Below are 24621 nucleotides of genomic sequence, written 5' to 3' on the forward strand. Positions count from 1 at the left end.
AAGGGCGGTTTATAAATTGAATGTTGTTGTTGTAGTAGTAGCTGAAACTAGTAACTGCAAAAGAAATCTAGTATCTGTGTATACTGATTTAATATGTGCTCTGGGAGAGTTATAATATCATTCAGTGTCTGCAATAACAAGCTGTGGGTAGGTTAGACTAAAAGATAATAAGCTTCTTTGCTTAGCAGAGACCACTGTTGTTGATTTCACAATGAGATTCATTTCCTCCAGTTTGATACCCCTTTATGGGTATATACAGGACCTGTGTATTTGCCTCATAAGAGCCAAGAACAGCTTCACCAGATCAGGTCAAGGAAACAGTGCAAGGGTGCTGGTTCAAATCAGGGTCCCACGTGACTGCTACTTTAACCTCACACTTGGGAGCTCTATATGCAAAAAACCTCCCAGCATTACATTTGTGATGACTTCTAGTCAGAAAAAAAAATGGAGATGGCCCTGTTGAAAAAATCTAAAAGCAGCACAGTAACACGATTTTTAAAAAAAATTGGAACCAACTAAATGTCACAAAAGAGTAAGCGGGCTTTCCAAGTTCCTACTCTCAGCTAAGTGTTCAATAGTGAAAGAAGATAAAAGATAAATCTTGAAACGCATTTTTCTCCCCTTTTTTTGTATTGTTTACTTTAGCCTGAAGAAAGTTACAGAATCACAGAATCACAGAGTTGGAAAGGGCCATACAGGCCTTCTAGTCCAACCCCCTGCCCGAAGCAGGATGAGCCTAAAGCATCCCTGACAAATATTCATCCAGCCTCTTCTTGAAAACTGCCAGTGAAGGGGAGCTCACCACCTCCCTAGGCAGCTGGTTCCATCTTTGAACTACTCTGACCGTGAAAACGTTTTTCCTAATATCCAGCCGATACCTTTCTGCATGTAATTTAAGCCTGTTGCTTTGAGTCCTATCCTCTGCTGCCAACTGGAACAGCTCCTTGCCCTCCTCCAAATGACATCCTTTCAAATATTTAAAGAGAGCAATCATGTTCCCTCTCAATCACCTCTTCTCCAAACTAAACATTCCCAAGGCCCTCAGCTTTTCCTCTTGGGCTCAGTCTCCAGACCCCTGATCATCCTCGTCGCTCTCCTCTGCACCCTCTCAATTTTGTTCACATCCTTTTTGAAGTGAGGCTTCCAGAACTGTGTGGTCTGACCAAGGCAGTATAGAGAGGGACTATGACCTCCTGCGATTTTGATGCCATGGCCCTTTTGATACAACCCAAGACTGAGTTTGCCTTTTTTGCTGCTCATATTTAGTTTACAGTCCACTCTTTCTCCAAGATCTCTTTGGCATACACTACTACCCAGAAGTGTATCCCCCATCCTGTATTTGTGCTTCACATTTTTGTGGCCCAGATGTAATACTGTGCACTTATCTAGTTGGGGGAATTTGAAAGCTTGCTCACTATTTTGTATTGCTTTCGTTGGTCCTAACAGATTGTATTACAGTACTGTGCTGCTTTTGGATAACTCCTAGTGTCTTTCTAGCCACAGTCTTAAAACTCTGAATGCATCCCATTCTAACAAGAGTTGATCATAAAGCCAGACTCCAGAGGCTTCATCTGAAATCTCTGCATTTCTCAGTTTTCAGGTCATTCCTTCTGATTCACAACTCAGTTTCAGACAACTTTCATTAGCTGAATGGGAAAGCTATTCTCTCTTTCAGTTAAAGGAGATCTGCTCCTAGTGCTCACCCAGTAATTTATGCAAAAGTGTGTGTGCGGGGGGGGGGGGGGGTTACACAGCTGCAGTTAATTCTACACAGTCCACTAGGGGGGTTCTCGCTCCTTTTTTCAATGTCTGAAGCCCTTATTGACCACCTGAGGAAGTGGAACCATGAAGCAGCTGCAGTTATTATAGACAAACTGCTGTAGGTCTGACATATTTCAAATGCTAATATTAGCTACTATGCTACTACTAGTAGATTTACTGTTTAACATATATATATATATATATATATTAATATGTTAATCAGTAAATCCACTATATATATATATATATATATATATATATAATATAATATATTATGTTATAGAAGACATCCATTGATATGGACTTAGATGGGCCATGAAAATGCCCAGCAAACACTAAAGAAGATTGAGGTAATGGAGATTACCAAAGATGAATGGGGACAGCCTCAACTTGAGAATCCCATTTCAAGCTAGGAGTCTGTCTGTAAAGGGGAAAAGTCTTAGTACTCTGCCCCTTTGCAACGTAACAGAGATATATTTGCCAGTTTCATTTCCAGATGAATATTCCTAAAACTGCACATGGCAAAGTCATGTCAAAAAGGAAAAATAATATTGCCCATGAAGCTATAGGTATGCGTTGCCAAATTTAGAAACAAGTATCATACTTCTCCTTTCAGAGCTGAGCTCCTTCTTGTAGACAAACTATCCTGCAAATGTTTAATGTAATATCGGACATTTTCACCTGCAGTAGCAGCAGCTGTTGTCCCTGTAAAAGATGGTGAGTTGGGCAGGATTGGTTACAGGACAAAGTAAAATTGGTGATTGTTGTGTTTCTGTGAGAAAATCAGCCCCAGGGGCCCATTGTCTCCTGTGGATGGTATGTGTTTTGAAAGGTGTAGATGTTGGAGAAGAAAAGGAAGGGTGCCTTTTTAGGCCTGCTTGGAAGAAGCCCTGAGGCCTTGGTGTTAAATGGTCATACCAAATAGGCAGGCAGCTTGTAAATGATAGATGAATTGCTCCTAGAGGGTAAAGCCAGGAACCCTCACTGACATTGTTCCCTGAGCCAAGCCTAAGCTGGTGGTTGCAAAGAAGTTGCATTTCAACATAGAGTTGGGGGTGGGGAGGAGAGTCATCATTGCAGCTGGTGTTTCATACAGAAAGAGAATGTATGGGGTATTATACAAAGAGCTTATTCCCATCACTCTGCCTGCCTTGGATGTGTCAGCATCTTGTTTCAGAAGAAAGGTTGGAAACAATATTTTGTTAATGGAGACAAAGGTTGTTGAGAGACTTTAAAGCCCTATTGTTATCCTTACAATATTTTTGACAGTTCATAGTATGAACTTGGTGGAGAAGAGTGTGCCCAGAGAGAGGAGGCTGTGTCGTATTAGAACCTATATGCCTACTCCTTCACAGTGCAAAAGGAACCTTTATAAGGAACCCCAGTATTTGTTGTGTAGTACCTTGAATGAAGACAACGGTCACTTGTAAGAGCTGCCAAAGGGTGTCCCTCTTCCATGCGTCAAGTAGAGGAAGTTCATCAGAATGTACTCCATCCAAAGAGGACAGTTAAGAGAGGCAGTCATTTTTGTCAGGCAAGCTTCCCAGGGAAGCAAGGTCATGCTGAAGATCTGGAAGGAGACAACCTATTTGGCTTGAAATATGAAGACAGTTAATGCTGGCTCAGGTCTTGGAAGACCACCCACCCAAGGCTTCAAGTGGGTTTTGAAAAAAAAAACTCTATTTGCTTTGAAATCTTTTCTATCTCCTAGTCAGTTGCTTCAGAATTCATAAAATGCAATGTTCCAGCATTGCAACTGTGCCAGTGTCAAGTCCCAAATGCACGTCTCCAAAAGCCACAATGTACACAGAGCACATCTCTCAGCACCTTGGCAGGCACAAGCACACAGCCAATACAGTGTTACACATACACTGTAATGCACATGATTGAACTCTAGCATATACCAGCACACAGTCTTCTGTAAGTATTGGTTTCTTTCCCCTTACCACCCAAGCTGTCTACTAAGACACCCATTCCCAAATATTCACAAGAGAGGCCACATGTTCTTTTCCTAATGTGAGAATAAGAGCATTTTTACAATTCTGCCCTAAAGACCAGAGCTCCTTCCTCCTAATCAATGAATAGTATCACCTTGTTTTGTTTATTCAGGTTCTCCAAACTCATCACCAGGTCAAACAACCCAGGATTTTCATTTGGAATGTATCCAGACAAGGCTCTCCCCTTGGTAGGTCTATTTCTACCAGCCCATGCTTTGCAACTGGAATCTAAGCTGCCTGTCAGCTCCTCTTCTTCCCATTCCCACTGAAAAGACAAATACAATAGCTGCCTGAGAAGCTCTTGAAGAATTTGTTACCTGCTCATTGGAACAAAGGTATGGGATGAACGTTGCCTGGCTGCAGTCCAAAGAGAGGACAGGATGGCTGAATCATTATGTGTCACATTCAGACTCCCCTTTCTGCTTTCTGAGCTTAGATGGCACCTTTGCTGAATTTCTGGACCAAGTTCCCCTGCCTTGAGCAAGCCACGTTTACCTGTATGAGACAGGGATCATTGTCCTAACAGGGAGTGCACCCATGTTTTAGTCCACTAATCTTTGTTGTTTAAAATGGGTCTGTGGCTTGAGGAGAGAAGTATAAACTTGCACTGTTATACTTTTTGTGGGGAGAGTGTGTCTTGCCAGGATATTTTTAAAAATTAAAAGATTTATATTAAACTCTGGGTATTAGGTAGGAAGCAGTACAACTTTTGGTCCTTAGCCACAAGCATGCACTTTGTTTATCAGTGGTAGAAAGCAAGGCAGTGATTTTGCAGCATGCTATGTGTTGCCTAGTTGTCTTGTGGGTCTGTTTGAGGGGCAGTTGGCCAATTAATTTCTCAAATGAAAAATGTGAAGTCTCAAACTTGCTTGGATACCACACTGACAAATATCCTATCCTTTCCCCTAACCTGCAAGATATTCTCCCTAATACCTTAGAGATGGGATTACTCTGAACATGGTCAGAAGCTGTTCCTTTTAATATTGAGAAATGCCATAGAATATAGGTTCTAGGGCCTACTATATTATGGGGTCCAGCTCATATTAAAAATGTAGCTTTATCTGTAATAATTAATTGTTTCCATTTTTAGGAGAGTAAGTGATTTGTTTTAGAAAGGGGGGGGAACGCACCTGTATGCATCCAGATTCAAGTATCATTTTAAACGTGGGTGTGTATTTGCTGTCTGGAGCCACCAGTGCAATCCTAAACCAAGTTACATCTTTCTAAACTCATTTACTTCAATGAACTTAGAAGCGTATAACTCTGCTTAGGTGTTCCCCTACAATACATGAATTCAAGAGTATGGCTGTTTTCACTCTTCTTACCGGCCACAGAACATCGTGCAAAGCTTCTGGGATGACAGCATCTTTCCGACACGATTTCGTGCAAGAACCGGAGTTATGATGGGAAATCGCACCAGGAAGACACTGTTGTCATGGGAGCTTTGCACAATGTTTCGCAGCTGGTAAGAAGTGTGAAAATGGCTTGTGTGTCATATAATATGGCTTGGAGGAGGGAGTGGTATGCTATAGCCCATTTTAACAGCTCTAGGAATCTCAGGATGGAGCTTGGATGAGAGACCCCCAAGGAAGACACTGCAGAGGGAGGCAATGGCAAACCACCTCCGCTCCTCACTTGCCTTGGAAGCCCCTTACTGGAGTTGCTATAAGTCAGTTGTGCATGGACTGCACATACCTGCATCATACAGCTCAGTTCCTAAATGAGAGGTGCTAGGGCTCAGCTTTGTCTGGAAATCAGGCTCATGCCATTCCTTGTCTCCATTGGGTATGTAGGGAATATGTGATGTTTCTCAGTGGAAGACAAAGGCAGTCTGCACATGTTTAAAGATACTTTTTCTTTTATAAGTGTTCTGCAAGCTCTGGGGTGGGCAAGAAAGACATTTAAAAAGTCCAGCCTTGTCAGCTCAAAAAAAGTATCATAAGCTATAAAAGCAAGGTGCCTGGTGGTGCCAGGGGTGCCAGCCTGAGTTCTCCTACTTTTTGTACCTAGTGGCTTCTTCATGAAAGTGGTCAATACCGCCCCCCCCCCCACACACAGACACACTTCCTAAAAGCCACAAGATCCACTCTTTTCTTCCCTAAATCCTTTGCAGAGTCCACTCCCCCTGCCCGCAAAGTTTGCAGCTGTCCTGATGCATAGCGACGTCAGTTTGTAATAATAAATAAAAGAGCTGGTTTGGGTTGGGGGGGGGAGGTTGAGAGGGGGCAGCGGGCAGCATTTGAAAATCTGTGGAGCAGAATTCCTGTGTTGAAGGCAAGCCTCTCCTCCCTCCCTCCCTCTGCCCTCGTTGATTTGAGGCGGGGAAGAGGGAGGCGGGGGAGGCGCTGCCTGGGTGGTCTCTTCTCTCTCCACTTTGGTGAGCTGTTGCTTAGCAGCTAATAATAGGAGATGTTTGCGGAGTAATTTGCCTCTTCCTCGGCCAATGGGAACCGGGGCACTTTCCCATCAAACCAAACCTTCCTCCCCCCGCTTCTCTCTTCAGGATCTCGAAGGAGATTGTTTGTTCCAAATGTTGGTGGGACGGGATCCGAGGCGCACTGCACTGCCGGGCACCCGGGCGCCTCTCGTCGCAGGGGTTGTGTGAACGTTCGATCCCCGTCTCCTGCCGCTCGTCTAAGGGGCCACGCTGGGAGGCGCCGAGGGCGCATGGGGCGCGCTTGGATGGCCCTGGATTCGCCCCCATAATGTTCCCATGGGATCCCCGCAGCAGCCAGCCTGAACCTTCTGTCCCGGAGCCTCTCCTCCCTGGATTACCGTGCCTGCACCCCTTTGCCTTCCCCCAGAACCGTCCTCGTTCGACCTCGGAGCATGGCTTCGGATCGGCCGGCTCCTGGGGCTGGGGGCATCTTTGGAGAACTCCCGCCGCCTTACGCGGCTGCTGCCAACTCGGATCTGCTCCGGAGACCCAGCTACTGCCACGCTGCCTTTGCCCTCAAACAGATATCCAAGGTAAGAGAATGGAAAGAAGGCGCTTTCCCACGGGTGGGGGAGAGGGAGAAGTTGGGGCGATCGCATCCCACGGGAAGAGGCGCGCAGGGCAGCCGCCACAAAGGAGCCGAAGGCAGAAGCCGCTCCTCGGGGCTCGCGCGTGGGGCGAGAGAGAGCCGAAGGTCGGGATCCCATGGCTTCTGGTGGGGGGGGGGAGGAAAGGAGGGGTAGGATGTCGCATGCGTGCTCCAAAGGGAGCCCGCTCCGTGGTCCCAGGAGTTTGTTTATTGAAAGGAGAGACGCGATGGAGCCGTCCAGGAAGGACTGCGTGTAAATGGGGCGCTTGAGAGAGGCCGGCCGGGCATCGGAGCTGCAAGAGGATGCGGTGGGTTTAGGAGCAACGTAGAAGGGCTTGGGGGTGGGTGGAATGAGGGTAAATGTTTGCGAAACTGTTTGTAGAGGAACAAGAAAAGAGGAGACTAATACAGTCAGTGAGTGGGTAGCAGAAAAGAACATGGGAAGAAAAGGAGAGTGGGGGGTGGGGGTGAAGAGAACCCTGATAGAAGAGGCGAAAGCTTGACTGGGCCAAAGTACACACCTGAGAAAAGAGGCAGGTAGAGCATACATGGCAACTTTACACCTTTGGTTGTGCCTGAGAGAATTCTGAAGCCTTTTACAGAGTGAGCCTCTGGGTCTGGAAAGTTACTGGAGATGAGAAATTGAACTTAACTGGAGAGGAAAGAATAAGGCCCCTGCTTTGAGCTCATGCTAGCATTGTGGCACTTTAATACCTGGGACATTTCTTCCGGCATGAGCTTTCACCCTTGAACGTGAAGTGGATCATGCGTTAAACATACATTGTAGGAGCAGAGATTCACATGTTGTGAGATGTCACTTGGTCACTAGTTCTCTATGGACGAGAAAGGCAGATGGTCACTGGCCTCCACAAGGTTTCAACATAGAGAAGCAACCTGGGTTCAGACACAGCCATGCCCATATCTTTGAGTGGGTTCTTGCTTTCCTCTAGTCTTGAGGTCTACCTGAATCCCAGTGGGAGCTACCCTGGGGCAGGATGTTGCTATTCCTTGTAGCAATAGTGGCTTGGCTCTCACTCTCTGTTTTCTTCTCAGGGTAAGGCTGTGGGCCAGAAAGCCCCGCTGTGGCTGAGGGCCCAGTTCCAAGCCTTGCTGTTTACACTGGGCTGCTGGATCCAGCATCACTGTGGCAAAGTACTCTTTGTGGGGCTGCTGGTCTTCGGGGCACTGGCTGTAGGGCTCCGAGTAGCCTTCATCGAGACGGATATTGAACAGCTCTGGGTGGAAGGTAAGCCTCTTCTGAGGTGGTGTGACTGCTGGGCAGACTGCGTAATGCCTGAGGCATGTTGGGGATGGTGGAGGAGTTGTCCAGCACCGTGGAAGGCAAATGAATTTCCTTCTCAGCCTGGATGGGCCTTTTAAATGGAGAAGTTGGCAATGGGTCCCACATCTAAGTTTCACATGTGTATAAATCCAGATTTGCACATAGCATTTGCAGTCTTGGTTTTGACACCTTGTTCTCTTTTGGGGGGTGGGTGGGTAGGAGCAGATATCAAGCAACAGATCTACTTTCATTATATAACTTTTAAAAATGGTTTTAATATGGGGAACTCTCAAGACTTACAGTAAAATCATGAGTCTCCCCATTTTAGGTTTCCCTGTAATTAAGGCATTAATGATAGGACATTTTAGAGGTTGTTAATTCATAGTGTTGCCATAAGTTGTAAGCACCTTGATGGCACATAACATACATACACACGTAATTAAGGCACCGTTTCTAGCACAAGAGAACAGATTGAAAATGTGGCTGTGAAATGTGCTGTAAGATCTCCAAAGCCAGTTGCAAAGATAGAATGAAAACAGGATGCTTCATTATTGTTATATTTTAAAGAATAGTCAGACAAAGGTGGGTGAGAACATTTGTCTACCTTTGGGTTAGGCTTTTAAGTGGACAGGACCTCCTTCAGAGAAGTGTTTAACCAGTCTCAGGATTCCAGAGGCCTGTATCATAATTTTTGGGGAAGCTCTCATCCTATGCAATATGCAAAGTATCATTACTAAGAACACATTTGTAAATGTAATATGGCACTCTCTTTATGCTGTGTGTTTTCATGTAGACTTGTGAGATGTCAGGGAATACATGGGAGAATCTGATATTGTCTCGTTCTTTTTCACTGAATTGCCAAGAATTATAGTTTGGGTCTGTCTGACAATTTTGTTCTTGGAAGCTTCCATAAAGTCACAGCCATGACAACAGAAAAAGTGATAGGTAAAAGTTCTCATTTCCGGGAAGCAGATGCATAGATTTCAATGTCTTAATTTGTTGCACTACCACTCTACTGTTCCTCTGCTTGGCTTACCTATGGTTTCTAGATGGTCTCCTATCCAGGCAATTATAGAGCCAGATATGTGTAACCTCCACAATACATCATGTACCTTCAGATCTTTTCCCAGTGAGAAAGAGATCCTTTTGACAGATTTCTTTTCTAGGTCAAGCAAGGGACTCCTGTCTTCTTTTTTGACCTCAGGACAGTTTAGTAATGCTTTAGCTCAGTTTGTGAAAAACTTTTATTTAAAGGCAACAAAAGCTGGGGAATACCTGACCACAATTCATGATTTAATTTATCACTCTGCTTAATTTCTGCGTTGGATGTGTCCCCCAAGAGTATATGTGTGTGAGTGTATATATATTTAAATTCTTTCTGTGCTGCTCTGCATGTGTGTGCCTGTGCATGCCATGTGAATGTGTGCAATCCAGATCTCTATCAGTGCAAATACATGCCTCCACACAGACAAATGTAATTAAATTCTTTTCTCCATCTTGGAGGAGATGGTTTTTCTTGCCACCGGGCCCTGCTTGGTGCATTGCATTATTGATATTAAAATCTTAAATTACCTTTCTGAGGGTGGTGCTGAAGGAGAGGATAATTGCTGTCTATGACAGAACTGTCAGATGAAGCTTGGCTTCGGTCACATACGCCTGCCAGCTGAGAATGGAAGTGGGTTGAATACAAACAGCCAAAAGCAAAAAAGGGTCACCGAGGAGCAAATCCTAATTTCCTACTGGAAACATTTGATAAAAATGATGCCTTTGTTATTAATAAGTTCAACATGCTCCTTTTCTTCTCCTCTGTACTACTGTCGGTCCATAGCGCAGAGTTCACTCCATCTCCTGTTATTGCAGCCTCCTCCTTTTTCCCTGACACCAGGTTGCTGTGCTGAGTTTTCACACCCTGGGATTTTTATTTTATTTCATTTTTTTGCAAGCAGCCTGGGAGCTTTCCAAGAGCAGATGTTTCTCTGTGATGACTGTCAGCAATCTTTGGCGTTCCACACCTCCTCCCCCTGCACAGGCCCAACTCCATGTGTGGTCCTAAACTACTCTTGGATTTTGTTCAACAATGGAAGCAACTTTACTCTTCCACCCTCCCACTCCCTTTTAAATAAAACCTACACTCACATGAATGCCAGTAAAGTTTACCCACCTGTTTCACACTCAAGGGAAACTGGAAAGGAAAAATGCTTCAACCTTAGCCTTCATCCCCCCCCCCCACCGCCCTTTCTCCTTGCCTCTGCCCTACAGAGAGGCTTGTAGCAAAAAAAGAAGATCCATCAAAACCTGCAGCTGTTTAACATTTAAAGAAGGGAAATCCCCTTTTTGTATCCAACCCATCTTAATTCAAATCAAGAACATCCCCTGAGAACCTGCACGGTTGGGCTTGTACTTATTTATTGCTTTTGATGCTAACACTTGCTCTGCCTTAAAAAAAGAAGAAGAAAAGACTGTTCTCTGCTGACTATTCGAAGCCAGCTTGAGGGAGACACAAGGCTGAAGGAAGTCAGGATCTAGGAGTATATTGTACCAAAGAGGATACCTCTTTGTGTGGCTTGTTTCGCTACATTTCAAGAGACGTTAATTTCAAGCAGAAATATTATGTTACGTTATTTTTATATATTACAGTAAACAGTGTGAACAGTTATGTACTAGTTCATCTTTTGTACTTTACTGGATTTGCAATGCACTCTTTCAATTGCTTGGTGTATGCTTGGTGGGAAAGCTAAATGGGAAGAACTGGTCTCTATGTGGAAATTGGGGGCGGGGGAGATCGCAGTTGTAGTTCTTCCTGTGTGGACATGACTACTTTCCTCCACTTTGTATTAACTCAAATGCTGCCGTAGTTGCTTGTTTGCTGTGATGCAGGCTTCTATAGTTGGAAAACTCTCCATGCTCTGAGAATGCTATTGTAAAATTGTTCTGTATCCCCTTTCAATCCTCATGGTCAGCTAGTTCAGAAACTGCTTGCTGTCAAGATTTTAACTTCTAGATCAGAAGCTCCTCAAAGCAAATTCTTTTGCCCCTGTGCTGTGTTGCCTCCTTCGTTGATTATGTGCAGGTCACAAACCAGTTGAATATATCTGTGACTCATCCATAGGTCTAGCCATTTTATATGGTGAATGATGGGTGTTGCTCCATGACTTTGCTCATGCCATGCACTGTCCTTTGCTACTTGATTTAAACATGGTCCTACAAACATAGCACTGGAGTAAGATTCCTTTAGTATTCAACAGCCGAGAATTCTTTCCTTCCAAGGGTGCCTCCCACTGGCTTAGATGAGGGAAATGCAAACAAGCTACACAGATAGAAGGAACAGCTGCCACTTGCTTGTCGCCAGTTCCTGTCAGTGCTGTTTGGAGCTTCACATTCCCATACCATTCTGTGGACAGACATCTATGGCAGTTTCTCACACTCCTAGATAAGCACTGAGGTACTCACTCATCTGCATGGGAAACATTCCTGGAAATAAATATACCTTCTGTGTCTAAGACATCCACCCAAAATAAGAGGCTAACTGTACATATACTGCTATGGCGACAAGCAGGGGACAGTGCAGGGTGAAGCACCCTGTTCTTGTATACAGTGGGATGAAGAGCCCATCTGATTCTCTTAATGCAGAGGAAATTTTCATCTGAGCATCCAAATAATGATAGTGCACAGTGTTCTTTCCCTTAAAACTCCTTCCTCTAGCCCATTCTGTCTGCAGTGTTGTCGCTTATAGGTGAGTTCCTCTCTTCCCATGACTTCAGACTTGTTGACTTTTTTTACTATGACCCCCTCCCTTTCCCCACTCCCCACACTCCAGAGGCACTGTTTACTCCTCCAAAATACACTTTCCTATTTCAGAACTGAACACTTTGAAGGGCCTACACTTGATCAAGTTAAATCAGAGAAATTCATGTTAAATAAAATAGGCTTCTGTAGCCAGTTTTCAAAGGTATACTGATAAAAGCTTTCTTTGAGCTGTTCCAGAAGAACAAATCATTTCTATGTAGTTAAAAAGTTGTGTACCACTTGTGCCCCAGTTCTGGCAGATGGGGGGTGGGGCTCATCTCATCTTATTGGTAGACTTTTCCTATGGATCTAGATTCTATCAAGGATGTTGTCAGGCTTCACACTATAGTTCAGGTGGAGAGAAGAAGAACAAGAGCTGCTGTAGGTACTGATGCTCTGGCAGAATGGCATCCCAGGTTCATCAGAACAGCTGACTTTGATGGTTTCTTAAAGACAAACAGCCGAGCTCTTCAGTCACATTTCGGGCATATATTTCTCTTCCTCAGTTAAAAAGAATGCCTACTTTTGAGAGACTGGTTGTGTTTCATCTGCACTAAAAAACTTCAGAATATTTTATTATTATTATATTTATGTCATTTATAGTCGGCTTTTCTCACTGAGACTCAAGGTGGATTACACAGTGGGAGATTAGTATAGTCAATTTCCAGGACATTTCCATAAACCATGCCATAGGGTAAATAAACACAATTTTACAAAGAATCCAATACAGAGTTGAAGAAATGCTGAAACAGAACATAAGCAATTCTAGGGCTGACATTAGACCACATGTAGCTCAAGTAGCTCATAGGAGCACATATTTAAGACAACAGGTAGAATGTTAGGCAGTATAGTTGTAAAGTCTATGATCCTTAACTTATTAGCGAAGCATCTGGGAGCCCTTCCCTACAATACAATAGCCTTTTTGAATAATTTGCTTTTGCCTTGTTTGCGGAAAGTTAGGAGAGTGGGGACTCTCCTGACCTCCTCAGGCAGACTGTTCCACAGGTTAGGGGCCACCACAGAGAATGCCAGGGCCACCACAGAGAAAGCCCATGTACGGGCTGCTGTTGATTTTGCCCATGTGCAGGGTAGCACATGCAGAAGACCCTGTTCAGATGAGCAAAGCTGTTGTGGAGAAACATAGGGAGAGAGGCAGTCCCATACTCACCATCCAGGATATTGTGCTCAACTCTGAAAGATTTGTCCCACAAACTTTAGTCAGTCATAATTAGAATTGACATCTTAAGACTGAAAATGTTGAGTTAAAATGAGAATGCTGACATTTGCGAATACTTTGAAGTAAAATATATGAGCTCCCATCTCCCATCACTATCTTGTGCAGTAGCATTTTAAATGGTATATTCACAGCTGTGTAGCCCTAACAGCTAATATTTTTAAAAACACAACTAATATATACCTTGTATGGATTAATGGATGGGTCTCCAGAAGTAATTTCAAAGTTGCTCAGTCTACTTTGCTTAATACTACAATAATTCATTATAATTCCTAGTAAGGAGGATAGCCCTCAATTCTTGAACCTATAGGTGTTTTTGCAAATTAGTGGTTCATCTTTTTTCACTGGAACACATATCGTTTCCATGTTTTCATCTAATACCTGATCGTCTGGGAAGTTCCAAAGGCACCCTTGTCTCCCATACTGCCCCCCCTCCCCAAATATTTGTGAAGCAGGGCATTATTTTCTCCTCTTGAGCTTGCAAACAGCAGTTCAAAGATGGTCAACCTCTATTTGGGCTGCATCACTTTTTACTGCAGCTGAGATCTCTCAAGACTGAATACTTGTCTATTTAAAAAAGAAACCATACGGACATCAGGGGAAGGGGTTATAGGAAAGCCTTTTCCCTCACATTCTAATGCTGTGTGCAGGATTTTTGTTTTTGCATGGAGGAACAGTCAGGCCTGTGAGTCCTGACCTGCAATGTGAAATGAACCGATCCAGAAATAGGTTTGTCTCCTCAGCTACTGTATATTTATTTATTTAATTATTTATTCAATTTGTAGTCCGCTTTCCCCGCAAGAGAACTCGATTTAAGGCAGGAGTCACCAACCATTTTGGGCCCACTCTTGATACTAATTGTTAGATTATTTTATGGCCTGGTTAGGTCCCAGCTGGACTCCAGATTTCAACTAATGTTCTTTGAGTTTAGCCATAAGGGAATCTACCTTTGATTATAAAAGATCTGAAAAGTTGTTCTGTTAAGACTTGCCTTCAGGAGTTATGAGTGGGAAGCACTCAGAGATCAGTCACTTTTGTGAGAGAGATACATTCTCTGATGTTGACATGGATCTTTCTTGCAGGGCAGAGAAAAATGCTAAGTGTCAATGTCAACATGAATTGGTCCTAGGTACATGCAGGTAGGCCTCTCTAAGGGCACTTGCTTGTTGACATTGTTGTGACCAGGGTAGACTGCTTGGTGGGATTTAATCCTAAAGTTTGGGACTTGAAAGAAAACCAGTATCTGGGAGGTAAAAGGTCATGGCTGATTTATAGGTTATAGGTGACCTCAAAGGAAAGCAGGTTTAATCTTTAACCAGGACATTTTAGTGTAGCTGTGAGGCTGCAGGGGCTTTTTAAAGGTCTGTGCTACTGATGGCCATCGCACCAGAGGAAATACTTTTATCTCTAAATTCCTGAGAGTGTAGGAGATTGTAAGAAATTGTGGAGAATTTTTGTCCTCTCATACGGGAGCATTCATGGATTGGAAAAAAATGATTTTGGTGGATAATTTCTGAGGCAGAGGCCCTCAAGGAGCTAACAGATTTGGAGAGGCATTGAGTGCCCTGGGAGTGTGGCAAAAACCAGAACTTGCTGTCCAGCTAATTTGGTTGCTAGCCCAGTGGCTCTTCTAAGTTGGCAGGCAGCAGCCAATGTTCTCCTGACCTTGAGCATGTTTCTATATCTTGAATAAGCTGGGATAGATAAAGTGGCTTGTTTTCAGAATATAGGTTTAAAAGATGTCCTCTTGCTGCAAGGGGTGAAATTGGTACGCTTCCTGGGCTTTTTTCTTGAACAGAATCATGCACTGTGCAGGTGGGACAAGGGATAAGGGATACTCTTCCAACTAGCTCTCCAAGCTTTTTGCTTGGAGAGTGTTGTGAGTGCAGTTCTGTGTTATAGCAAGGAGAAGAACAGAGGTCCCAAATCTGTCTCAACTTGGAGAGAGAGGAAGGCCATTTTCACACACACCCTGGGAGATCGCACAAACTCACAGCATGAAGTGTCTTCCTAGCAAGATCTCCCAGCACGATCCTCATTAATGGCCCAATGATGTCAGAAAGATGGCCATTAAACGGGATCATGCCAGGAAATCGCACTAGGAAGACGCTTTTATACCGTGAATTTCGCAATCTTCTGGGCACATGGTCGTGTGAAAATGGGCCGAACAATCAAGACTTTATGTGGGAGAAAGTAACTTGGTGGGTGTATGAGTGGCTTGAAAAAGTAGTGCATCTAAATGTAATTTATGTCTTCAGGTAGTTAATGGTGGAGAGGACTCCATCTGTAACCACATCAGTCCTCCTTTATACAAATCTGACATTGGGCTCAATGGGAATGGGAGACTTGGCCTCAGGTTGAGATCTCAGCTCAATCCTAGGTTGCATCCACCATTGACTTATAAAACACTTCTTCATTATATCTGATGTTAAATGATTCTACCACAAGGTTGTGAGGATAAAATGGAGGCAAGGAGAATGATGTAAGCTGCCTTGGCTTCCAATTAGTGAGAAAGATGGGGTATAAATGAAGTGAATAATAAACTGCCCACTTGAAATGTTAGCAGGGCTGTACAGACAGTGTTGGCACAGAGATTGGCAGTATTTTTCAATCCCTAGTGAATGCTGATGCCCATTATGTTCACAAATTTAGCCTGGTGTCTCTGCACATGGATGGGTAAAACCATCTTTGAATTGGGTCAGACATCAGGTTGTGTGAGATTGGAGATGAACTCCGTAAAGGCAGGCCGTGTGAGGAATGCTTAAAGGCCCAGCAGCTGTTCAATGAGGCTTTTCTACTCTGAAACCCCCTTCCTCTCCAATAAATAAACTGTGGATGTGGAGTCTACATACCTCGCTCATAAGAGCAAATAAACAAGCCCTTAAGGCTGCTGAATGCAGAGGCCAAGGGGCTCCAGTGTGTGTGTGTGTAAGTATATGTATAAAATTCTTGGGTGGCCAGCAATAGAGGTGGGTGGCCTTGTGGCTAGCAGAAAGTGTAGACGTGGTCTTGGTGCTGATAAGGGGAAAGGGAGGCTCTGGAAAAGAAGAGAGCAATGAGGGACATGGGTGAAATGGACAGGACTGAAATATGTTTCCCATAGTGCTCAGCATCTGCATTCCTTTAGGATAAGCAAGCTGGCAACAGCATGGAGAGGAATTAGGGTGACTATGGGGATAGTTTATGATCTTGCATAAGCTGCATGAAGGCTGAAATATCATTCTTCCTAATAGCAAACTTGGTGGCTGAGAGGGTCACCCACAGACAAGGGAGTTATTTTTGCATACTTGGGGGACTCCCAGGTATGCTGAAAAATAACTCTAAATGAAAAAGGAGCCCCCCCCCCAACCTGATAAGGACTGCATTTTGTAGGAACATTGAATACTTTGTACAGTAATTGAGCATCAGTTAAAGGGTGAACAAATAAAAGCAAAACAGAGGCAGATGGGGAAATTGGCCTGCTCAAGTTCATATAAGTTATAGTGTTCAGAAGGGGGAGATTTGGCTCAGGGGGTGGGGGGATTCCAATTGATTTTTAAAAAGCCTTGCAGGTCCCCAACTTTCATGGGCAAAAAAAGTGATACCATAATGTTTTTCTGCAAAGGAAGAATGTGGATCATCAAACTGCCATAGGCAAAATGAGGCAATTCATGGAGGCAGGGTATGAAGGCCTATCAGATTCCCTGCATTAAAAAATGCATTACGCTGTTACCAGGACACACCAGTTCAGTGTCATCATTTTGTGAGTATGCGCCAGCATTTTTCCTTTTCCCTGAAGGATCCAAAATCCTTCAGATCATTTCTCATTGAATTCAAGAAAGTAACTGGTTAGTTGTTTCTTCATCTGGTAGAAATATCTGCAGGTATGTTTTTTGATAATACAGATTTAGCTAATAACACATGGTGTTATCCATTATTTTGTGGAAATGATGATTCTCCCATGTGCTGTTGTAAATTATTTTATTTATTTATTTACCGTAGACTTTTATTCCACCCTCCCCGCAAGCGGGCTCAGGGCAGATTACATCAGGTTAAGACACATCATAATTTATACATCATAAAAACAATGGCTGTTTTCACACTTCTTACCAGCCATGGAACATCGTGCAAAGCTCCCATAATGACAGTGTCTTCCTGGCACGATTTCCCGCTATAACTCCGGTTCTCACGCAAAATCGCACCAGGAAGACGCTGTTGTCCCAGGAGCTCTGCGCAATGTTCTGCAGCTGGTAAGAAGTGTGAAAACGGCCAATAAAACATTTTTAAAACTTCCAAAATTTCAAAAACAGCACATATCGTACAAGACAGTATACTAGCTAGATGGCAGCAGTTAACATGCGCTAATTTAAAAAGCCAGATGGTAGGGAGGGGTCAGATCTTCACTTCTGTTCAGGCCGGTGGAAGCCTAGCCTAGCTTCAACCATATGCCTGGCGGAACATCTCTGTCTTGCAGGCCCAGTGGAAAGATAGTAAATCCTGCCAGGCCCTGATCTCACGAGACAGAGAGTTCCATCAGGTTGGAGATCAGCTTCCTGTTGTGGGCATTTTGGGAAATAATGTCCCATAATGCTTAGATAACCCATTTCCAGGATTCTTCTATAACCAGTTTGCCTCATTATTCAATTTTCCTGTCCCCTCTCCTTTCACTGGATTGGCTGTTGACAGGCATGAGCATAGAACTTGGGGCACAGGGAGTAAAGAGACAAGAGATTTTAATTCAGGACACATACAAATTTAAAAAATGAAAAAGGATGCATTAATGGTATTTTTCTCTTGTTTGTTCTCTTTGTTAATAACCAAGACATTTTTTTTTACTCCACTGCTATGGAACTAGATAGGTAAGGCTGCTGGTAATTAAATCTAGTAGGTTGCACAACTGTTATCAGTGGTGTGTGATGGAAGAGTCATTACAATATTTTCATATACAACATAGATTCTAATTTCTGTGGTGATTGCTCATGTGAATACTGCTGCCAGTAGTTAATGACACCTATGCAAAAGTGTTCTAACCTGTCAAAATTTTTAATGTATTTGAGTTCCCACTAGGATATCCCTCAGTGTCTGGATCCTTTAAAGCATACAGAGAGAGAGAGAGAGAGAGAGAGAGAGAGAGAGAGAGAGAGAGAGAGAGAGAGAGAGAGAGAGAGCTTTGCCTATTATCCTCTAAATCTGCTTTGTTTTCTGCCTCTGCTTTGACATTTGCTCTAAGAGGCATCTTCTACTGTGACCATGGCAGGCTTTGAAAGGATCTTTCTTTTCTCATACTAGCTCAAACTTGCTAGAGTTGCCACTCAGGCTGTTTCAGTTTCTCAAAGAATCGAAGGGTTGGGGGAGGAAAGAGCTCCTTTTGTTGTGGGGGGGGGGGTGAACAAGAGAAAAGAGGGAGGAAGGATGCTTCTAAATAAAGATGGAGACTCTCCAGCTCTCTAATTTGGTTGTGCATATTGAGATTTCATTTTAAAATGATAAGTGAAGAGTGCCTGGCCTTGTCTTAGAGATTTTATTTTATTTTGTATTTTGTTGGCAAGTGCTTGAGTAGGAGACAGAAAATGGAGAGAGAGAGAGAGAGAGAGAGAGAGAGAGAGAGAGAAGGAGAGAGTGTTATTCTCTGGTCTATCCCCCCTGGCTTGGAAAAGTGGTCTGAGTTCAAAAAATTCATTTCTTGCCTGAATGAAGGCAGCAATGTGGAAAAATTTCGCCATTCAGAGGAGGATGAATGTATGTTTCAACCGCACATTAAGTCACATTAGCACGCAGTGGAGTGCTTAATGTGGGCATTTTTCACAGCGGCCAACAGAGGGGATGATTAGCATAATTAGTCCAGGCAACTCTATACATATGGAAATGCCAAATGCGTAAATGCCAACACCAGTGGAAATTTATGTCAATGCTGACAGGAGTCTTAGTGGTGAATGGCTCCCAACTGAATCTCTTTTAGCCCTCTTTTTCGGGGGTCGGGCTCTCCCCTCGTCTTTGGCCAAGGCTCCTTCGCACTGTTCCTCTCCCTACCCGCCCCCTCTGCACTGGGAATCTGAGCCCTTTGGATTTCTGGTAAATAAAGACATTAATTTAGGTCTGGGATAAACAAAAGGCCAGGCCAGGCCAGACCTGAGGAATGGGGACTAGGCCTCAAACGGGGCTTTCAGTGCTTTCCTTAAAGCCAGCTTCCCTAGCCAGCCTCCCCCCACCCTGACTTGTTTATTTAGAAAGCAGCCTGGCGTCTCTGTCTTTGTCAAACTAGGTTTGTTAGAGAACAAGCACCATGGGACACAGTGCTGCACATCTCCCTCTATCCAGGCCTTTAGCAATGTTTAGCCCCAGGGTGTCAGTTTAGTGGGGTGCCTGGGTTCCCTTCCTCCTTGATGGAACTAGTTTTTTTCCTGTGGTGAACAGGATTCTGGTTAGACGTGTTTTGACAGCCATAGGCTAGCTAGCGGCTGGCAGGCCTTTCAGAGCAGCCGGGACAGGTAAAAATGGCTCTTTTAGCATGCCCCCAGCGAGACTTCCTCCCAAGCAGCATGGCTCCTTTCACAGCCTCCCTAATCCAGCTAATCCGCCCCTCAACACTTTGAAGGTGGCCCACGGCATGTGCGTGCAGCACTGTGTTGAGGACATTGCACGAAATCAGATTCAGCTGCGGCTGCCACTGCCACAAGGGAGTGTGTAAATATGTGTGTATGCGCGCACGTGTGCGTGCACGAGTATATGAGGGCATATTACCCTCCACTGCACCATCCTCCTTTTTTAATTGCCTTGAGCATGTCAAGGAATCAGATCCTCACATGGATAGGAAAACAGCTGTCCCCTTGCTTTCCATTGTAGCTACATTATGAATTTGTTTCAGATGACAATAGTCATGGATTAAATAAATATATACATGGCCATAGTGAGGCCTCATTTTCTACCTGGCTTATTTCCAATTTAGCCTAGTTTAGCTCAGACTTCAACTTCAAACCAGGCTATTTCTAATGTTTTCAGAGAAAGCTTCTGCAGTATGTATACATGGGGGGATAATCTTCCTGCATCAAGGAATAAATTGCAATTTTGGCAGTATAGGATAAACCCCCTAGTCTTTTTATTCTCCTGTAACACTATAAACATGGAGCTCACTAAGTTAGTCATTATGTCGCTAAATCAACAAAAGTCCTATGTAACCTTTTCCAATTGTAAGGAAAACAAAAAAACAAGGACATTTTGTTCTTATAAAAAATAATTTAACTGTTGCTTGTTTCAGACAACAAATAAGTTGTCTTTAATTAACAACCTTAATAATGTTAATATCAGTTATAAAGAAAAAATCCAATACAATATATAGCATCTAATAATAATGTACTTCTTATTCTTCAGTCTATTACTTAACAACTTTTTTTTTGTTTACTACCATACTAAACATGTTATCTCTTTTGGTCCTTGTTATATAGAGTTATTGTTTTTCATGATCATTTTATGGAAATATGTGGTAAATACAGGGTCTATACAGACATAAGTAATTAGAGCAACCTAGCGATTGTGAAAATACACTCCATTCATTTTGGTTAGATCTGTTCTTGTGGGACTGAGTTCAGGAGAACCTAGTTCTGCTGTTTACAGCAAACATTGGCTATATACCAAGCCAAGTTGCTGGTAGAGTTGGCAGTTCCTCCTACCTTTAAACCAGGAGGCGGGGGGGGGGGGAGCAGGAGGCTACCAGTCCTTCTCACATACACACGCTCTGTGGAGCTTCCACTGATGTCACTTCCAGTTCAAACCAGGAGCAACAGGATCTCAGCAGAGTGATTCCACTGAGGGCCCATCATTTCACTTGTGAACCAGAAGTGATATCATTGGAAGCCCCGTGGAGTGCGCACCATTTTGTTGTATGCTCTGGCCAGCCTTCCTACACCTTCTCTCCCTATCAGCCAGATGGGGGGCCAGCTGTGGGGCTCGCAAACCTAGTTGCTGGCCCTTGTCCAAAGCTACTTCCCCTTCCTCCAGAAACCAGAATAGGTTTTCACATTGAAAAGAGCTAATTGAGTTTTAAAATATAAATAAACAATAATAAGGTGCCAAATAAATGTTTAACTATATGAAGCACAGGAAAAACTGTTTAAAAAGTGGACAGCCCAAAGCATCAGAAAAGGGGCAAAAAGGAAGCGGACACCAACATTTTACAAGTACTTACATCATTTGAGGAAAGAAGACTGTGAATGTGTGTGGGGAGCCATTCACACTTCACAGCTCCTGATTACATGTGACATCTGTTTGTATGTACAGCACATATGCTGTTTTTTCCCGGAAGTGGCATCACATCACTTTAGGAATCACCAGAAATTTTGTGGTAAAACCATAGTCGCTGACATTTCTTAGAGTGACAGTGTCACTTCTGGGTTTTCCCTAGAAGTCATGTTACACCACATGTGATGTCCGCTTAAAACTTTTTTCTCCTGCTGCTGCTCGCAACTGCAGTTGCCAGGAGGAGGTCTTCCACCACAGTAGGACACCTAGCAACCCTAATCACAATATGCAGCCTGCTTTAGATTATACCCTTCCCCAGGTTTAGAAGTAAACACTAAATAATGGGGCCAACAGAAATCTATCAGCAAAATATTTTCACATTCTTAACTATCCTCCAGGCTTTGAGATAGTGACAACAGTAATATCTTAGCCAAATTTATCTTCTTTTGTTATCTCCATTACCAATCCATAATATATGGGTTATAAAATCACCTCGATACAGGCAATCTAAAGTCTAAAGCAGTAAAAACTATTAAATACTGGAGTTTTTGAAAAAAAGAAAAGGGAAAATTATAACAGTAATAGCATATGCGATATATAAGTAATTTTGTTAGTTTTTACAATATTACTGGACTCCTACTTAATTTTCTCCTCATGGATACACACATTAATATTGTGAAGGGAGTTGAGTGTGTCAGTGAAGCTGAGATAGAGATGGGCACGAACCGGAAAACCCCCGAACCATGTGGTTCATGGTTCGTCAAATTTCGTGGTTCATGGTTCATCAAATTTCATGGACCACGAACTTTCACAAACCTGCCCCTGGTTCACGAACTGGTTCATTTGGTTCATGAAAACGTCACATCCAGGTCAGAAAATCATCACTTCTGGGTCAGCAGAAGGTCACTTCCGGGCCAGAAGTTCACTTCGGGGTCAGCAGAAGGTCTGCAGGAAGTTCATCCCCTGTTGCCTAGGAAACTGATTGATTGGCAGCAGGCTGTCTGCAGTGATGAATCAAAAAAAGAACCAAACGAACCAGCCTAAAGTTCGTGGCGGTTCATCAGAAATGGGATCTGACGAACCGTGGTTCACGAACCATGAACCGGCCTGGTTTGTGCTTAATTTTGGTTCGTATTTCAGTTTGTGCCCATCTCTAAGCTGAGAGCAACACTGTCAGGAGTGCAGACTCAGTCATGAATGAAGTCACTCATGGTAAAATGGTCAAAGCTGAGACTCCAGACCAAGATGCATCCACCCCCGCTCAGGAATTAATGGTCACATCAGCAGAAGATGTGGGATGGCACTCAACTGGCTACTTATCAGTGGAGGCCCAGATCACAGCAGTTGCCAGATCTGCATTTTTCTATCTTCATCATGTCCAGTAGCTTGCCCCCTATCTCTCCACCTGCAACCTAGTGACAGTGATCCATGCAATGGTCAACCCCCGACTAGATTTCTGTAACTGATTCTATGCAGGGCTGCCCTTGAGACTGATCCGGAAACTTTAACTGGTCCAGAATGCAGCAGTGCATGTCCTTACAGAGACTCCAACCAGGGTACACATACAACATGCAGTACGCCAGCTGCATTGGCTCCCAGTTGAATTCCAGATCAGGTTCAAGGTCTTGGTTCTAACCTTTAAAACCCTTAGTGGACTGGGATCAACATATCTGCAGGACTGTCTCTTATCGTATGTTCCCCGGAGGGCACTGCACTCAGCAGACCAACATCTGCTAATGATTCCCAGCCCAAAGGACGTTTGCCTGGCCTTGACCAGAGCCAGAGCCTTTTTGGCTCTGGCACCAGCCTGGTAGAATGCTCTCTCTGTAGAGACTTGGGCCCTCTGGGGTTTGTCTGCAGGGCCTGTAAGAGGGAGATGTTCTGCCAGGCCTATGATGATGGTTGAGGTGGTTGAGGCGTGGGTGAACTCTCCTGCAGGCTTTCTAGTTGTGGCTATTTGACTCCTTCGCTCCTGCTGGTTGGATCTTGGCAGATCTCTCTGTGTCTATCCGCAGTGACTGAGGGTAATTATTAGATTGTATACTGACTGCCATATCTTGGAGAAAATTTATATTTTCTATTTTTTTTTATTTATACTGGATTTTATGATGTATTTATTGTATTATTTTATGTACTTATGTATTTATATTCTTGTATTTATGTGATTGAGATGTTCTGGCCCACCCTGAGTCTGTTCATGGGGAGGGTGGGCTAGAAATCTAATCAATCAATCAATACTGGGGAAGAGCAGAAGACAAGTACAAATAACACTGTTCTTGATGATGGGACTGGATTAAAGCCAAAAAGATGTCCAATTGCTAATATAATAAGAACATGGAACAAGAGATGTATGAATCAAGGTAAGCTTGAAATCGTAAAACAAGAAATTGAATGTTTAAACATTGCAATCCTGGGTGTGAGTGAACTAAAGTGGACTGGTAAAGTGGACTGGATTAGGACATTTTCAGTCAGTAAATTACAAAGTGTATTGGCCATTCAATGATTTCCATGAATACAATTGTCTATTCTCCATTACTCTGTATGGAAGAAAGCTGACAGGAAGAAAATTGATTCATTTGAAATGTGGTGCTGGAAGAGAATTTTATGGGTTCCATGAATGGCCAAAAAGACAAATAAGTGGGTTCTAGATCAAATCAAGCCTGCATTCTCCCTAGAACCTAAAATGATGACAATGATGTCATCATTCTTTGGTCACAGAAGACAAGACTCTCTGGAAAAGTCAATAATACTAAGAAAAGTGGAAAGCAGTAGGAAAAGAGGACAACCCAAAATGAGAGGTTGTACTCAATAAAGGAAGCCACATCTGCTAGTTTGGAAGAACTGAGCAAGGCTGTCAATGATAGGACATTTTGGAGGTCTTTCATTCATTCATAGGGTCACCATAAGTTGGAAATGATTTGACAGCAGGTAATACATACACACACATTTAATTTTGCTATAACAGATTAACATAGTTACCCCTCTCTGAAACATATGTGACAAACACTTTCATGCTCCGCCAGTATTCATGGGATTCCCAGATTATTACAGTAATTAGGGATAGACAACAAAACTTCAATATTATGCCATTTTCCATGTATTCATATATCTTGCAGAAAGTTCAGAGTGTAGCAAGCCTAAGGTTTGCAAAACAAATACTAAGCTGACACCATAACAAAAGTCCTCCAAGTATCTGCTTATATTTTCTTGGTGGACTGTTTGCAATTTGCCACAAGATACTGCCTTAGTGGAGGGCCTGGTATGTTTCAGTTCAGGTGTCATGCCAAATGGTCAAAATGTCTGGATTTGGATTATCACTGA

The 24621-nt window shown here is 43.4% G+C and overlaps 1 protein-coding gene across 2 annotated transcripts in view; it reads left to right on the forward strand.

The window, feature by feature from the left end:
* The first annotated feature begins 6214 nt into the window (after positions 1 to 6214).
* PTCH2 (patched 2) overlaps positions 6215 to 24621 on the forward strand; it is a 68530-nt gene continuing 50123 nt past the window's right edge. Inside the window, exons 1-2 of one of the 2 annotated variants that reach the window (XM_054981266.1) lie at positions 6215 to 6728; positions 7838 to 8030. In XM_054981266.1, the coding sequence (XP_054837241.1) occupies positions 6588 to 6728; positions 7838 to 8030 (334 nt within the window). In that variant the 5' untranslated portion in view covers positions 6215 to 6587. Of the gene's footprint in view, positions 6729 to 7010; positions 7093 to 7837; positions 8031 to 24621 lie in introns of those variants that run through there. The other variant, XM_054981267.1, reaches the window with a different exon arrangement.

Source organism: Eublepharis macularius, chromosome 5, assembly GCF_028583425.1.
Source record: "Eublepharis macularius isolate TG4126 chromosome 5, MPM_Emac_v1.0, whole genome shotgun sequence".
NCBI classification, from domain to species: Eukaryota; Metazoa; Chordata; class Lepidosauria; order Squamata; family Eublepharidae; genus Eublepharis; species Eublepharis macularius.